The 16,521-nt window shown below is 50.6% G+C and overlaps 1 protein-coding gene, 1 long non-coding RNA gene and 1 other non-coding gene across 4 annotated transcripts in view; 1 reads left to right on the forward strand and 2 right to left on the reverse strand.

The window, feature by feature from the left end:
• Positions 1-9,553: 9,553 nt before the first annotated feature.
• On the reverse strand, positions 9,554-9,626 carry TRNAV-UAC (transfer RNA valine (anticodon UAC)). Its single transcript has one exon. It is a non-coding gene; the product is annotated as a tRNA-Val (tRNA).
• A 1,804-nt stretch (positions 9,627-11,430) lies between these two features.
• LOC116816869 (uncharacterized) lies at positions 11,431-13,562 on the forward strand. The gene is made up of 3 exons (XR_004371810.2): positions 11,431-11,492; positions 12,207-12,384; positions 13,014-13,562. It is a non-coding gene; the product is annotated as an uncharacterized LOC116816869 (long non-coding RNA).
• Positions 13,563-14,203: 641 nt separating this feature from the next.
• Positions 14,204-16,521, reverse strand: part of OSBP (oxysterol binding protein) — a 32,446-nt gene continuing 30,128 nt past the window's right edge. Inside the window, exons 12-14 of one of the 2 annotated variants that reach the window (XM_075064997.1) lie at positions 15,876-16,048; positions 15,319-15,539; positions 14,204-15,218 (exon numbers count right to left, since the gene is read on the reverse strand). In XM_075064997.1, the coding sequence (XP_074921098.1) occupies positions 15,076-15,218; positions 15,319-15,539; positions 15,876-16,048 (537 nt within the window). In that variant the 3' untranslated portion in view covers positions 14,204-15,075. The other variant, XM_075064998.1, reaches the window with a different exon arrangement.

Consider the following 16,521-nt stretch of genomic DNA (forward strand, 5'->3'; position numbering starts at 1 on the left):
GAATTATTTTTTCCCCACCCAACATCTCCATTTAACAATAAATAAAACCATTCTCTTTCCACAGTTCTTGACTCCACTTGACATTCAGTCATCACATGGAACAATTCTGAAGTAAATGATTAACTTAGGCCCTTCCTAGCTCTGATTTAGCTTTTTCTATAGACCTTGTCATAATATTTTATGATTTCCCTTGAATTCCTTGATCTGGATTGGATGGGACTTGGGGGGTACTGCTGAAGGAGCTACTTTGTATTACTGCGCCCCTGAATTCTTCTCCAGGCCTGAGGCTGCCATGCTACCTCATCACACAACAAAGTTGCTCACATGGTGAGCACCCAAAGTCACGCATCACAAAATGCCTAGGAACTAGTGTCTGGATGAAGCCTGTGTCACAGAAAAAAGAGAGCTGATCCCATTGGTCCTGAGGGAATCAGATGGTTCCTCTTGATGTGGAGCAGGGCTAATTTTTCAATCAGAATGCTGTGTGGTGCTAAGTCTCCAAACGTCCAAATATATGACATGTACGCAGTTACCTTTATCAACCAAACTTTGTCATCTCATCCAAAAATATCAGGTTGGTTTGATAAGGCTGACTTTCCATAAAACTGGGTTGATTGGCATTAATTATATTCCCAGTCTTTACAGATTTAATCCTGTATCAGCTTTTCCAGTATTTTGCAGTGGTACGAAAGAAGCCACTCCATGTTCCTGGTATACTGGACATTCTGGAAACAAGGCGTGGCCCAGCCCTTGCCAGCCTTACCCTGCCCCCACCGATGTGACAATGCAGTTGCGGTCACAGCATAGGAGAGGTGTCATTTGTAAGAGCCAGAGAGGGCGGAGTGGCATTTCCCCATCCAATACCCCACAAAACCACATCCGGTTTTATCTCAGCACCGGATGTGGGGAAAACTTCTCAAAAACAAGACTGTCCAATTTAATACTATACAATTGACCTCCCTACCTGGAACTAATCTCGGGCTAAGTGCTCTATAATTACCTGGAGCATTCCGTCAGCCTTTTTGTATATTGACACAACATCAGCACTCTTCCAGTCTTCTGGAACTTCCTCAGTATTCCAAAACTTATTAAAAATAAACCAGAGATCTCCTCAGCCAGCTCTTTTAGGACTCAAGTGCAAACTGTTTGGGCTTACTGACTTCAAAATGTTTACTCCTAGCACATGCTATTTAATATCCGTCTTACTTGCGAAAGGATTAGTAGCTCAGCATTCTCATGTGCTATGAATACATCATCCTCTTCCTTTCCAAATAAAAATGTGACCATTGCTACATCATTAATAACTTTACCATGTAGCTAATCTCCTGATTTTTGCAGTCTGACCTATGATTAAGACAGCAGAGAAATTGTGTAAGAGTCCGTTGTATTGTCTGGGGACTAGTGGGTCTTTAAGACTCAGCCTATCCAGCACAGCAATTTTCAGGCGCTGATTTTCGTTTTCTTTGTGACACTGTTGCCTCTCCACCATTGAGCTGACTCCAAATGTAGCCCTTTGCAGCTGAATGTCACACCATCGGACCATCCCTAGGACATCTGCATTATGACAGGGACAAGGAGAGTGTGACAATACCTTTTACTGAATTGACTTCTGTTGGCAAGAGACACGCTTTTTCTGCTTACACAGAGCTCTGCTTCAGGTCCCTTCTCTCCAGGGCTTCAGGGCACAGGGTTTACAACAGGTATTTGACTTCTTGGGGTCAGCTATACTGAACTTGAGAAGAAGTCTGTCTAAAGCTGCAAAGAAATTGCATAAGACTCTATTGTCTGAGGACTAGTGAACACTTGGCTATCACAGATTGAGCCAGCTTGGTGGTGTCACACAAACACCATCTACCCCAGTGAAACAAAACTAGCCCCTGAAAACTGCAATGTTGGATTTTTTTAAACACTGTTACTACTGAGGCTTGAACACAGGACTTGTTATATGTAAAGCACTATAGAACCTCCTTGGGGGAAGCAGTTCCTCTCGCCTGCCTTCCTACCCACCCAGGCATCTCACCTGAGTATTGGGGTCTACAGCAGAATGGAGAGAAGTGCGTTCTTCTCGGGGAGATGCCCTGAAAGGGGGCATGCAGCATTATTCTTACACTTGACTGTTCTTGCAAGGTGAGTCTAGAGGAGTGCAAACTCCATGTGTCTGTAAACATAATTTCACTTGAGGAAAGATGTTTAGGTGGGATTGAAATGTGTAATCTGCAAGTCTGGGAACCTCCTTCTCTTCTAGGAGATCTGTTTTCTAAGCTGGAGTTCAGTGACCTATGTTTTATAATATGCAGGGTGAAGCTGGGAAGAAAGGACAAAAGAACCGATAAAAGAATTAATTTAGCTTCTCAGCAATGTCCTTTAATTGCTCCCACAGATCCTTTTGTTGCTGCCTAGGCCAGGGTCCTTTGTTCCTGTGAGGCTGGGCTGGGTTTCTCCCATGCATTACCTGATGAGGTGTGAACTACCTTTCTGTTCTTTTAAAATCAGCAAAGAATCCTGCGGCATCTTATAGACTAACAGATGTTTTGGAACATGAGCTGTCGTGGGTGAATACCCACTTCGTCAGATGCATGTAGTAGAAATTTCCAGGGGTAAGTATATATATATATATGCAAGCAAGTATAGATAATGAGGTTAGTTCAATCAGGGAGGATGAGGTCCTGTTCTAGCAGCTGAGATGTGAAAACCAAGAGAGGAGAAACTGGTTCTGTAGTTGGCAAGTGTTATAAACAGATAGCTAAGGGTTAATGTCTCTTTCACCTGGAAAGGGTTAACAAACAACGCCTGACCAGAGGACCAATCAGGAAACAAGATACTTTCAAATCTGGGTGGAGGGAAGTTGGGTGTGAGTTCTTTGTCTTGGGCCTTTGGGCTGGCTATATTGGACTTTACAGTGCTGCAACTTTCACGCTCAGGGGTGAAAAACATCCCTCTTGAGCACTGCAAGATGCAGCGCTGTAAAGCATCAGTGTAATCAGGGTGGCAGCGCTGGGACGCGGTACGTCAGCCCGCTGCATCTACACCCGTAAAGGATGTGGTTTACGTGCAGCACTGGGAGAGCTCTTCCAGTGCTGCCGCTCTGACCACACTCACACTTCAAAGCGCTGCCGCGGCAGCGCTCCCCCGCAAGCGCGCTGCCCCCCGGCAGCACTTTGAAATTTCTAGTGTAGCCAAGGCCTTTATTGGTTGTTTCTCTGGGCTCTGAGAGTGATCATGCGTACTACAGGCTCTCTAATTTGTTCCAAATTTGTTAAGTACAAAGTGTGACAAAGTTCCTCCTCCACCTTGGTGGGTCCTGCGCTTATTGGCGGGATTTGTTCACACTCAGTGATTTCCCTTCTTGTGGAACCACAGTCTGAGTCAGCTCCTCCTGTGTCTGATCAGGAGGTGGGAGGTTTGAGGGGAACGCAGGCCGCCCCTCACTCGCGTCAGCCCGGGCCCTGTGGATCGCAGCTGTCTATAGTCCTCCTGTAATAGCTTGCAGGACAGCTACAACTCCTGGGCTATTCCCCATGGCTTCCTCCAAACACCTTCTTTATCCTCACCACAGGACTTCCTCCTGGTGTCTGAATGCTTCCTCTCATCCTCCAGCAGTACTCTCTCACTCTCACTTCTTGCTCCCAGCTCCTCACACACGACCTCCTTCTCCTCTGGCTCCTCCCTGCCTGACTTGAGTGGAGCTACCTTTTTAAACCCCCAGGTGCCCTTGATTAGCCTGCCTTGATTGCTGCAGGTGTTCTAATTAAAGTAGCTATCTCTACTGCCTTCTAGAAAGATCTTAATTTGGCTCCAGTGCCTTGATTAACCTGGAGCATCTGCCATTTGGTTACCAGGGTATTAAGGGTTTGTTTAGCCTGGGGCTAACATACCTGTTTCTCAGTACTTTACTGTAGCCATCTGGCCTTGCCCCATCACAAAAGGTAGAAAGACAGTTTAGTCTTTTTAATTGATTTTCCTTATTTGCAAATGTGTATCTGGCTGGTAGAGTTTTAATGAGTATTTGGCTAAAAGTATTTTTAAATTGTATTTCTGTTGTATTGCCCACCTGTTTTCTTCATTTTCTATAAGTTGAAGACCCTGTAACTATTACATCTTAAATTACAGAGATTATTTTTACTCTTTTGTCTTTTATTAAAACTTTTTTTTAAAGACTAATTGATTTTTTACTCCTTGTAAATGCTAAGGTATTGAGTCTGTACTCCCCAGGGATTGGTGGGAGGAAAGGTAAATTTCCTCTTTGTGTTAGATTCACGGTGCTTGAATCTGTATTGCTCTAGGTGAGGGGGAGAAGGGGAAAGAAACCTGATCTCTCTCTGTTGTGTTTCAGGAGTTAAGCATGGTAATCTCCTGTGTACCCAGGCAGGGAAAGATCTGGGAGGAAGGTAAGAGGGGAAGGGAAATGGTTTATTTCCCTTTGTTGTGAGACTCAGGGAATTTGGGTCTTGGGATCCCCAGGGAAGGTTTGGGAGACCAGAGTTTATCGGGTACTCAGAACCTGATTGTGGCAGCATATCAGATTAAGCTGGTAATTAAGCTTAGAGGATTTCATGCTAGTACCTCATTTTTGGACGCTAAGGTTCAGATTGAGAAGGATACTATGACAGCAAGCCATTCACAGTCTTTTGTTTAATCCTGAGCTGATGTGTCAAATTTGCAGATGAACTGAAGCTCAGCAGTTTCTCTTGAAGTCTGGTTTCTGGAAGTTTTTTTGCTTGCGGATGGCCCACTTAATTAGGTCTGCTATAGTGTGGCCAGGAGGTTTGAAGTGTTCTCCCCTCACAGGTTTTGTATATTGCCATTCCAATATCTGATTTGTTGTCCGTTTATCTTTTTCCGTTAGAGGACTGTCCAGTTTGGCCGATGTACATAGCGAGGGGCACTGCTTGGCATATGATGGTGTATATTACATTGGTGGACAGTGCAGGTTGAATGAAACCGGTGATGATGTGGCTGATCTGGTTAGGTCCTGTGATGGTGCACTTGATGTAGATATGTGGGCAGAGTTGCATCGAAGGTTTTGTTGCATGGGATTGGTTCCTGAGGCTAAGTAGCTTGGTGCGGTTGCAGTTACTGGTGGGATATGTTTCAAGGTTGGCGGGTTGTCTGTGGGGCGGATGCTGCCACCCAAAAACCTGTGAAAGTGGGAGATCATGTCCAGGATGGGGTTTGTAGATCCCTGATGATGCATTGGAGGGGTTTAGCTGGGACTGTATGTGATGCCAGTGGAGCCCCTGTGGTTTCTTTCTGGTTTGGTCTTGCAAGTAGCAGGCTTCCTGGGTACACGTCTGGCTCTTTGATCTGTTCCTTATTTCCTCATGCGGGTATTGTAGTTTGAGAATGCTTGGTGGAGATTTTGTAGGTGTTGGTCTCTGTCTGAGGGGTTAGAGCAGATGCGGTTGTACCTCAGTGCTTGGCTGTAGACAATGGATCGTGTGATGTGCCTGGGATGGAAGCTGGAGGCATGAAGGTAGGCATAGCGGTCGGTAGGTTTTCAATATCGGGTGGTGTTAATGTGACCATCACTTATTTGCACTGTGGTGTCTAGGAAGTGGACCTCCCATGTAGATTGGTCCAAGCTGAGGTTGATGGTGGGGTGGAAACTGTTGAAATTGTGTTGGAATTTTTCCAGAGTCTCCTTCCCATGGGTCCAGATGATGAAGATGTCATCAATGTAGCGTAGGTAGAGAAGGGGCGTGAGTGGACAAGAGAGAGTTCTTGGAGAGTTTTTGCCTGGGCTTGCTTTAAGCCATGACGATACATTTTCAGCCTCATAACTATATACATGAAATTATAACCTATAACATCACTATAACAACCATGCTCAGATCTGTTGGTTACAGTTTTTTATTTGAGGTTGTCACTGAAAAATGACTTTTATTTGGATGATGAAAACCCCCAGAATGTTGCTAAACATGGTAATTTTCTTCCCAACATTTCTTTTCCATCCAAAAACAACTGATGTGATTCACACCAAATTTCCTTGAAACATCTATGAAATATAATGGCTCTTTCTGCTTTCATTACCTACTGATTTTTATTTTTGCCCTCCTGTTTCTCATTTATTGACTAAAAGGTGTAGCCAATTGTCCAACTACATTTGTGGTTTGCTCTTAAAATGTTCGAGAGACCAAGTAATTGAACTTAGCCAAATGTATTGTCTAAAGACAAGTCAGTGCAATATGTAAAGGAGACATACATAGCTACTTCTCAGAAACAAATTCTCGCTGCATATTCACCTTACACAGAACATGTGCTTCAAGAAACACATTCCAGATAGCAGTATTTATCAGATGATTTTACAAGTTACAAAGCTTTCTAAAGTCACTAAAATCCAACCCATCAGTTTGTCCCAGTTCCTTAACTTGTGGTTCTACACTTTCCTTATCTTCGTTCTGCATATTAGCATTCCAGGTACTGGTCCACGAAGGTATCAGCTTGTACCCTGGCAACACATTAAAGTATTTTGCCTTTGATACATTTCCTATTGTCTAATGTCAAAGCTGAATTCAGCTTTGCAAAGTGTTGTGGGATACTTGACATGGGTGCCAGAATTTTGGGGAAAGCGCAATACAGTTGGTTAACAAAACTTCCCAACAGTTGTGTGTGTGTGTGTGTGTGTGTGTGTGTGTGTGTGTGTGAAATGCATTTTATAATAATACCATCCACATAATACTCATTAATGTGGTGTATATGACACTTAACAGAGATGATTGGCTAATACCATCCTTGACTTTGTGGGTTTCTGAGCCACAATGCCATGAGCACATGAAAGAACATTTTACTTTTCTTCCTTGATCTCACAGTGACACCTGCTGGCTACTTCTCTATTGTAGCACAGTGCAAAGGGACCAGCTCCCCAACTGTAGGGGAAATGATGCTTGATGCAGGTCTGGGGCAGGTGGGGTGTGATGTTTGCTGAAGGAGAGGGAGGCTGCTGGGGCGATGGGTTGGTCACAACATTAACTCCCCAGACAATGGGAGTGATGGTTAGACTGAGGGTGGAGAGTCAGTGAGGGGGAGGGGATGAATGTTACCCACCATAGTGGGTTGAGGAGTGGTGGACTATGGTGAATAGGAATAGGGTAGTATGTCTTTAAATGGTTTGTGAGTCCTCTAGTGGAGCTAGGTCCCAGCCAGCGAACAGGAGCAGCTAATGGAGTTTTGCGAGGAAGTTCTCCAGCGGAAGGAGGAGTGACTGTGTGAATCTTGGGGGTGAGTTTGTTGTCAGTTTGTTTGTTGTGTGCTTGCAACTTGACTGAAGTATATAGCATGCTCTGTTTGTTCGGGGGGCCATGTGCTGAGCCTACCAGCCTGCTACGCAAGGCTGAGAGCTTCTTAACAAGGCTTTGATCCCTAAACCGTTTAGCACCCATCAACCCTTAACCAGGGGTGAGGCTACTCAGGGAGAACAGAGCTTTGAAAAGCCCCCTTCTAAGTGACCAGAGGAGCTAGTGAACATGGGAATTTTGCAAGGGAGTGGGAAAGCCAGATACACCAGATGAACATTCTCTAGACTTAGGCCAATAAAGACTCTCCCACAAAACAAAAACAAAACCCAACAAAAATGGCTGCAGGAGTAAAAAGGAGAATGCAAGTAGAAGTCCAGTGGCAGAGTTTATTGAGCTGAATGCAGAATGTCTGATTGCCACCCTTGGGGGCAGGTGGTGTACATGTGCAATCAGTGCAAGGAGCTCCTGGCACTCAGAAACCAAGTACAGGCTCTGGAGATCAGAGAGGCTGAACTGGAGTAGCTAAGGGAGACAGAGGTACACAGATGAGACTTTCGAGGACACAGTAGAGTGGTCCTACTCACAATCTGACAGCCTCTGTGTTGTTGAGGAGGATGAATGTCTCAGCGAAGGAGAACATCAAAGTGGAGTGGAGGGAAATGATTCCATGTTTAGGAACCTCCTTCCAGAAGATGTCATGGTATCTTCTCGCACTGAGGATACCTCTTTGTGGGAGGGAATCCCATTTATTACATGTCTCTTCCTAACAGTAATAGGGTATTTGATCATTAGAAATATAGATAGCTGGGTTTGTGATGACTGGGAGAAGCACATGGGAAATTGCCTGCAGGGTGCGAAAGTTGCCAATGTCTGGAGACATCTAGCCAGGCTATGTGCGGTGTTGGGGAGGAGCCAGTGGCTGTGGTACACATGGGTACCAGTGACATGGGGAAAGATAGGATAGAGGTCCTCGAGGCAAATTTAGGCTGCTAGGTAAGTGATTAAAATCCAGGTCCTCCATGATAGCAGTCTCTGAAATGCTTACAGTTCCATGTGCAGGGCCAGTTAGATAGTCAGAACTGCAGGGTTTCAAGGAATAGCAGAGAGGATGGTGTAGGAAGGAGGGGTTTGGTTTATTAGGAACTGGGGAACCTTTTGGGAAAGAAGGAGCCTATAGAGGGAGGATGGGTAGCCAGGTTCAAGCTCCTATTGCTGTTAAACTAAATTATATCTAAGAGCTGCTGCTGCTTCTTTTTTTTTGGTCTCTTGTATGTTTTCTCCCCAGGTTTCAGGCATCTGGTGCTGTTTAAATGAACATGTAGATATAGCTACAAAAGTATTGAAACTACAGCCAATACAATTGCTTGGATTAGTGATTTGCAGCTGTAGGAGAAAATTTAGACTGAATAACTTGGTAGACCATCAGATTTTTTTTAATCTGAGGGTCCAGGGTTCAAGTCCCTGTTCGGGTGATGCCAATGACTTTTTCCCCCAATCCCCACATGTATTAATGCTCCTTTCCTTACCATGCCCTGTGCCCGCCCTATCATTGCCAGTGGCTCTTAGCTTATCAGCAGAGCGCCTGCCATTGGGAAACTGCCAGTGAGAAGTTTGGGAAATAGCTGAGCTGAGCACCCTGGCAGCACAGCTCCTCCCTTCCTAGGGTTCTGTAGCCCATGAACATGGCCCAGCTGAGCCCTGCAGCATTACCAGGCAGATGGACGGGCTGGATCCTTCTCCCTGGGTGTACAGAGGCTGCAGACCGTTGTTCGTTGTTGGCTCTGGGAAAAGGCCAGGGCCAAATGACCCCTTGACCACTACTCCAATCACCCTCAGGCCCTCACCTACCTACCCCAGTCCTCTGGCACTGCTGGGAAACCCTTCTCTCTCTTCCCCCCTCATGGGCAGTGACATTCATCCCCCACGAGGGATTGTCTCCAGCAGGGGCAGGGCTCAGGGGCAGACACCTCTGAGGAGGCAAGAGGCTCAGCCCTCTGATCACCCCCTGGGAGTGGTGGGGGGATTACTGACCACTTTTGCCTTGCTTGGATGGGGGGGGGGGGGGGTCTGGTACCTCTGCCAGTCCCTAGTGAAGAGACAGGGCCCTGAACCCCCAGGTTGTATCAGAGAAATGGGGACTGGATGTAGTACTTGCAATGGTCACATGGAGGCAGCACAGAACACTGCAAGCTCGGGCAAGTGGCAGAAGCAATGGCTGGCAGCGCCTCTGCCCTGCTGGGGGATAAAATCAACTCCTGATGAGAGGTACATCAGGCTCCCTGGCATTAATCATAGCTGCCCATAAAATCTCTCATCATTGGTTCCACTGGGGCTTGAACCCAGGACCTTCTGCGTGTAAAGCAGATGTGATAACCACTACACTATGGAACCATCTAATAGAAAAAAAACATCTACCTCCCCCCTTTTGTCAGGCTAGGGGTCATAGAGCTGCTGTGCACAAGTCCAGGAAATGCTGGGAGTTCACTTTGCCCAGTGCTCAGAGTACTTTCCTGCCTGTGGGAAGCCACACAGCTAGAGTCAGCATGGTGGTTACTTCCAGATTGCTTGCTATGAGTGGGTGCTTCCCCAAGGAAGATGCGAAGTCTGCGTGCATGGGGCCGGGAAAGTGGAGCTGGGAAGGACCCTGGAGCAATGGTGTATGGCCAGTCAGCTGCGTGCACCAACCCTGGAAAAAACAGTTATGCCCAGAAAGGCTCCTCCTCTGTCGCTGCGCCAATTTGCACCAGTTATAGAGTGACCTAAAATAACTGGCATATAATAATGCCCCACTTTTAGCTAGCACTCTTTAATCGGTAGCTCTCACATAGCTTTGCAGAGGATGGCAAGGTCACTGCTTCCATTTCACAGACGGGGAAACTGAGGTGCTGGGAGATGAGGGTGCTCACTCACAGTCACCCAGCCAGGCTGAGACTGGTAGGCAGGGCTGAATCCCAGCCCAGTGCTCCACCCACTAGGCCAACACCTCCAGCACCCTGCCTGTGCGAACAATGCTCCCTGCTCCCAAGCAGTACCAGGGCTAGGAGACAGTGCTGCACAGAACTGGGGGAGTGCTGGGAGGGCTGGATAAGGGGGGCGGGGGGTCAGTGGTAGGTTGGTGAAGGCTTCAGGTATCCGAGGGGAGGCTGGCTCAAAGGGGAGTGGATGGTTGTCTGGGATGTTAGGTTGGGGCTAAGTAATGGGGTGTTGAGGGCAGGGCCGGCTCCAGGCAGCACCAGCAAAACAAGCAGATGCGTGGGGTCAGGGCCGGCTCTAGCCATTTCGCCGCCCCAAGCACAGTGCCATGCCGCGGGTGGCGCTCTGCCGCTCACTGGTCCCGCAGCTCTGGTGGACCTGCCGTAGGCGTGCCCGTGGATGTTCCACCGGAGCCACGGGACCAGCAGACCCTCTGCAGGGACGCCTTTGGGAGCTCCACCAGAGCCACCTGCCACCCTCCTGGCAGCCGGCAGAGCGCCCCCTGCAGCATGTGGCCCCAAGCACGCGCTTGGCGCGCTGCGGCCTGGAGCCGCCCCTGCATGGAGTGGCCATCATATGTGTCGACTCTGGGGCATGGGGAAAAAGTGCCCCCGCCGCCCCCACTTGCCACCTCAGCTCTCCTGAGGGCCCAGCCGCCACTTCTCTTGTCCCCGCTCCCCCCAGGCTTGCTGTCCGGGAAACAGCTGTTTTGTGCAGCAAGTCTGGGAGGGGGGAGAAGCGGAGCGCTGGAGCGGAGGTGAGCGGGAGTGGAGAGCGGTTCCTCTATCCCCCGTTACTTCCTGCTCCCCACCCCCCTAGCTCAAGCTCTGCTTCGCCAGCTCCCCTGAATGCGCCGCTGCACCGCTTCTCCCCACTCCCTCGCCTGATAGGGTGGGGAGAGAAGCGGAGCAGCGGAGGTGAGCTAGGGTGGGAGGTCGTGGGGGCCCCCAGGAAGCAATGGGGAGGGAAATGCTGCACGCCTGGTGGAGGCATGTGTCTTCCCCGCCTCCCCACACACTTTGCTCTGGCTAAACCCTGTTGCAAACATTTGAGTTTTTCCTTTCCAAGCCGGAGAAGGAAAATTTCCCACTGATTCTGCCCCCTTTGATGTGTGCAGGGCTTAATTTGTGCTGGGGGAGCTTTTTCATTACAAATTAAGCACTGACCCCACTCCCCTCCCTCTGAAATGGGTTGGGTGTGCTTGGAAAGGCAGCGCTGGTTTTTTTTTTCCCTTGAGACTTGGCCACACTACAATCGGACCAGGCTGGAAAGGAGTGTCCTGCTGTGAGTTCCCTGTTTGTGCAGCAGCACTATTTGCATTCACGCCGGGCTGCATGTGTTTAATTAATTACTTGGTAGACAGGCACTCACGGTAGCTGGGTTCTAGTCCCAGTTCACCCAAGGTCACCCTGCAGGCCAGTAGTTAATTCCTACCATGCTCTGTGCCTCAGTTTCCCCCTCTCTAGAATGATAACAACCCTGCTCTAATACTCCGTGTCATTATTTCTGAAGGCAGCTTTGCCCCTAACCTTTCAGCTTGCAGGAGTAGGTTGAGGAGGTGAGTAGTAGGATGAATCTCACTCTTTCCTTACACTATAAGTTGGTGCAAAGGGAGGGCTAAGCCAGGAAGGATAGCCCCCTCATGTGCTGCTTCTGCAGCAGGAGGCTGGGGTGCAAATCCTCCCCATGCTCCCCTTAATGCATTGTATGAGTCAGTTTATTTTGGTGATTATCCTGGCGGATCCCTGCCTCACACCTACCCCTCTCAGTCCTCCAGCCCAGGTGGGCAGAGGAGGCATGTAGTATTATGATCTGAAACTGACTCTAGGGGGCACCCATGGGTGCAGCATGGAGTAAAATAGGTTAGTGGCAGGAGGGGAAGCAGCAAATCATAGTTTGTAAACCGTAAGGCTAACTCAGCTTGGTAAGCAGCACACACTTCGGAGAGCCCCCCCTCCTGTTATCATCGGGGAGTTTCCCACTTCTACCCTTCTGCAGGGCCCCTAGAGGACACAATGCTGCCTTCCACCAATGGAAGAGGATTTGGGGACTTAGGGTACTGCAGGCCCCTCTGCACCAGCACTTGTCCAGCTGCAGAGCAGAAGAGCTGAAACCAGGAGAGGAGCTTGGAGCCATGTCCCACCCACCCAGGAAGCTGTATTCCTCTCCTATGCTGGTGAGGATATGGGAGGTGGGCAGGGAAGAGAAGAGAGGAGTTTCCCCACTGATTCCCCACCTACCACCCCAGCCCAGAGAGAGTCCATAATCCCCCACAACTTGATTACCACAGGCCCACCTGCCCATCCCCACCAGTGCTTCAAGGAACAGCTTCCAACCATGGCTGTGTGCATAATGCTAACATGAGCAGGGCCAGAGCATAGCAAGGGGGATGTGTGGGAGAGGGAACAGGGCATTCTGTGGGCAGAGGAACAGGGAATGATTCCCCCCCCCCCACCCCCAATGGAGTAGTCCATGTGCCAGTGGCAGAACATTTTTTGAAAGGAGGCCTCTGTTAAAACATTGCCAGCCCAGCAGTTAATATCCCTCTCACCGCAACGCTATGTGGCCCTGTTTGAACCAGGGGACAACTGTCCACCACTGTTGAGAGTAGGGGGAGACAAGGGGTATGGACTGGGCCTAGCCCTCTCGGCCTACCACCAACCAGCAGAGGAAGAATTGGCAGAAGCCTGGAAGTGGGGTCCTAGGGAAGCCAAGTGATGATGGAGATGGGAATGGGGGAGGGTTTGCCCTCTGCCTGTGACACCCCCTTGCAAAATCATACCTCCACCCTCAATCTTTCCACAGAACTTAAGCCCACTGTGCTGGGCAGTGGCATGAAGGGAGCATGTCCTAGCCCTGCAGGCTTCTGTCATCATGTACAGCCCACCTGAAGGCCTGTATGCTGAAGAGGAGGAGAGACACCTACACAAGTCGAGAAGGAAAAGCAGGGGGCTAGATGTCTTCACTCATTCTATGACCTCTCACTCCAGGTACACAGATGAACCTACCATAACCACAGGGGAAGAGGACTTGGGACCAACATCCCAATTGCCAGCCCTCTGCAGGAGCAGCCAGCCAGAGAGACAGTCCCAAGCCAGGGACCAGTTCAGGCCCAGCAGGGCAGGTCCACATACCAACCCAGCCAGTCTCCACTACGCTCCATAGTAAATCAGCTGGCAGTGACATGTGCACAGGGCTGGGGCTTTCAGGTTTTTTTTTAATTTAGTTTTCTTGGAAAAAAAAAAAAAACAGTAAGGCAAAAAACCCAAAACTAGAAGTGGAGGGATTTTTTCTTTTTTTAAATTTAAATCTACCAGTGTCCCTCTCATGGAAATAGAGGGCCCATGCCCCCTCTGTGCCTTCTCCTGTCCCAACGAGCAGGGAGCGGCTAGCACTGGGCTTGGCCTCATCTCACCGAGCTGGCGAGAGGGGACCCGCCCCGTCCAGCCAGCAGTCTAGGCACAGGCAGCACAAGCACTGCCTCTTCACCCTGTTGGCAGAGAAGGTGGAGGGGGGGGAAGGAACCCAGAATGAAACATACAAGGAAGGCACCTCAGTGTGTGATTCTCAGCCGGAGCTGCAGAGAGACATCCCTCTGATTTTGGCGCTGGCCTGATTCCTGGCCCCGCCTGATCTTCTCCCGCTATGGCAGCGCCTCTGAACCTCAGGATCCAGCTCTGGCCACTGTCAGTGCCTCTGTCCTCCCTGCTCGAAGGGGCAGGTAACTTTAATGAGGAAGGGAGTGGCCAAGTGGAGCAGGAGGGATGCTAACTCAAGTGGACAGGGTCCTAGCTCAAAGCCAAGTATGGCTCTGGGTCCAAGCACCTCCTCCCGCTCTTCCCCAGGTCAGTGCTGTGCCTGAAGGGCTGGGCAGGACCTCTGCAGAGCTTAGGTACTCACTGTGCAGGAGACATGAGATGGGGGTGTTACAAAACTGGGACCCACTTGGGCGGGAGAGGGAGGGGAAGGGGGCAGAAATCAAACAAAATATTAGCTCTCTCTACATATATATAATATACAGATATATAACAGTTGCTCGCTTGGCCAGAGGGATGCTCCACCCCCACAGCAGCTCCCTGCCTTCTAGAGTGCACATGGGGAGGGGGAAGACGGTGGGGTGCGTTCCTCTTGGCAGGAAAGGAGGGGAGAGCAGAGGGGGTGGGGGTCTCATTGCCCATGGCCCTGTCTGAAATCAGACGGAAAGTTCAGCGGACTGCCCCAAAGCAAGCCTCCGCCCCTGCTCCAGAATGTGGAAGGAGAGCTGCAGTTCTGCATTGCTTCCCGCAACATTCCTCTGTCTCCATGGGCATTCACCAGGCTCCCCCAGCCACTTGGGTGCCCCTAGCTCCCGCCTAAGGGAGGGGAGACTGACCCCTCCCCACCAAGATATGAGAACCAGGATATCCCCAGCTCCCCCAAACAGCCCCTCCCATGGGAAGTATACTGGGGGGCTTCTGTTCTTACCCACATCCCCATTGTGTGCATCCCCTTGTCTAAGGGTGTTAGAAAAGGACTGGCCCTTGTTAACAGCTCCCAAACTCTTCCCCCCACAGCTCCCGGAGGGGTCGGGCTGAGCTGGACAGATAGATGGCCGTGTAAGGGAGTTGGGGGACACAGCCATCTGGGGCACAGAGCGCCAGCCCTGGGGATCTAGACATCATCAACAGCGTCAATCAGATAAGGCAACCCAGCCAATCACCACCACTGGCTTTTGCTTGGGGTGACTGATTCCGAACGAGTGATTGGTTAAGACAGACAGACACTCGAGGAAAGCACTAGGCAAGGAAGTCACATGATCGGCTGCTTCCCTTCAACCTCCATCCTCTTTCCCTCTCTTCCTCCTGCTGCTGATCCTGCCACTTCCAGCTCAGAAAATGTCCGGACACGAGCTCCAGTCCTGCTTCTCTTTGCTCTCCCAGTAGCCTCCTCGGTACACGTGTGCCAACTCCTTTGTGACAGGGTCCTTCTTCCGCTCGAACCACAGAGCCTTGTAGGGGTCATAGGGAGTGCCTGGAGGTGGAAGGAAGATTTGCAAGAGGGGACTCAGACACACGAGCATTGACTGTGGGGGAGGAGAGGGGCAGGGGCTGGGAGCCAACAGTCTCCTTACCGTCCTCTGTGGCCTTCATGGCCTCAGCCTCACGCTTCTTGCGGGAGATGCGCTGCTTCTCCTCCAGCCGCTGCTTCTCGGCGTTGGCCTCATCCCAGCGCCCGTTCTCCATCAGCCTCTGGTCGGGCCGCAGCCGGCTATCTGTGGGGGCAGTGCCGCTCTCGGGGGCATTGAGTGTCAGCGCCAGCTCGGAGAAGTAGTACATGTTCTCAGCGTTCTTCCTGTGCCGAGGGTGAGACATGGCAGTGGGATGGGATGCATGGAGATCCTGCCACCATGGCATCCTCCCTCCAGCCCTGCTGCCTGCTCCGCCAGTGGGGAAGTGTTTCCCCATCCCATGGGAATCCCCAATCTCTGTATTGGTTGCCAGTCCTCCCAGCAAAGGAGAAGTGGCCGCAAGTGAGGGGAGCTCCGTAGCCACTATGGAGGGCAGAGATGGCAAGGCGTGAGCCGGCACCTGTGTATGAGACAGCCCAGAAGGAAGCTGGGGCTATGCTGGACCATCTAGCCTCCCACTGTGTCTCAGCCACACCCCCAGCCCAGCAGGTCTCACTCACGGGAGGGGGTTCCTTTTCCACAGCAGGACCTGACTCTCCTCGGCTCTCTGCCGCCCCTCAGCACCGTTCTCCCCACTGCCTGGCAGCACCTTGAAGCAGTCCATCTTCTCATCCCAGGTGCCCAGCAGGATAAAGTGCACTTTCCCCGAGGGGTCTGTCACCTCCCCCGTCACCTGCCAGGATGGAGAGTACAAAGTGGGGCACTGGGTGCAGCTGTCTCCTCCAGCCACCCAGCACAGCAGCAGAGACGAGGGAGCTCCCCTGTGAGCTTCTAGTGCAGAGGTGGGCAAACTATGGCCCATGGGACCCTCCTGCCTGACCCCTGAGCTCCTGCCCCGGGAGGCTAGCCCCCGGCCCTTCCCCTGCTATTCTCCTTCCCCCACAGCATCAACGTGCCACGCCACCGGTGCAATACTCTGGGCAGCCGGGAGGCACAGCTGAAGAACCGTGGCCTGACCCGTTTTTCTGTGCTGCATGGTGGCATGGCTGGCTCCAGCCACAGTCACCAGCCACCAATGCTCCAGGCAGCGCAGTAAAGGAGTGGAGGGTTGGATAGACGGCAGGGGAGTTTGGAGTGGTGGTCAGGGGGCGGGGGTGTGGATAGGGGTCAGGGTGGTCAGACGGCAGGGAACGGGGGGGGGGGGGG

The sequence above is a fragment of the Chelonoidis abingdonii genome, chromosome 4 (genome assembly GCF_003597395.2).
Source record: "Chelonoidis abingdonii isolate Lonesome George chromosome 4, CheloAbing_2.0, whole genome shotgun sequence".
Classification (NCBI taxonomy): Eukaryota; Metazoa; Chordata; order Testudines; family Testudinidae; genus Chelonoidis; species Chelonoidis abingdonii.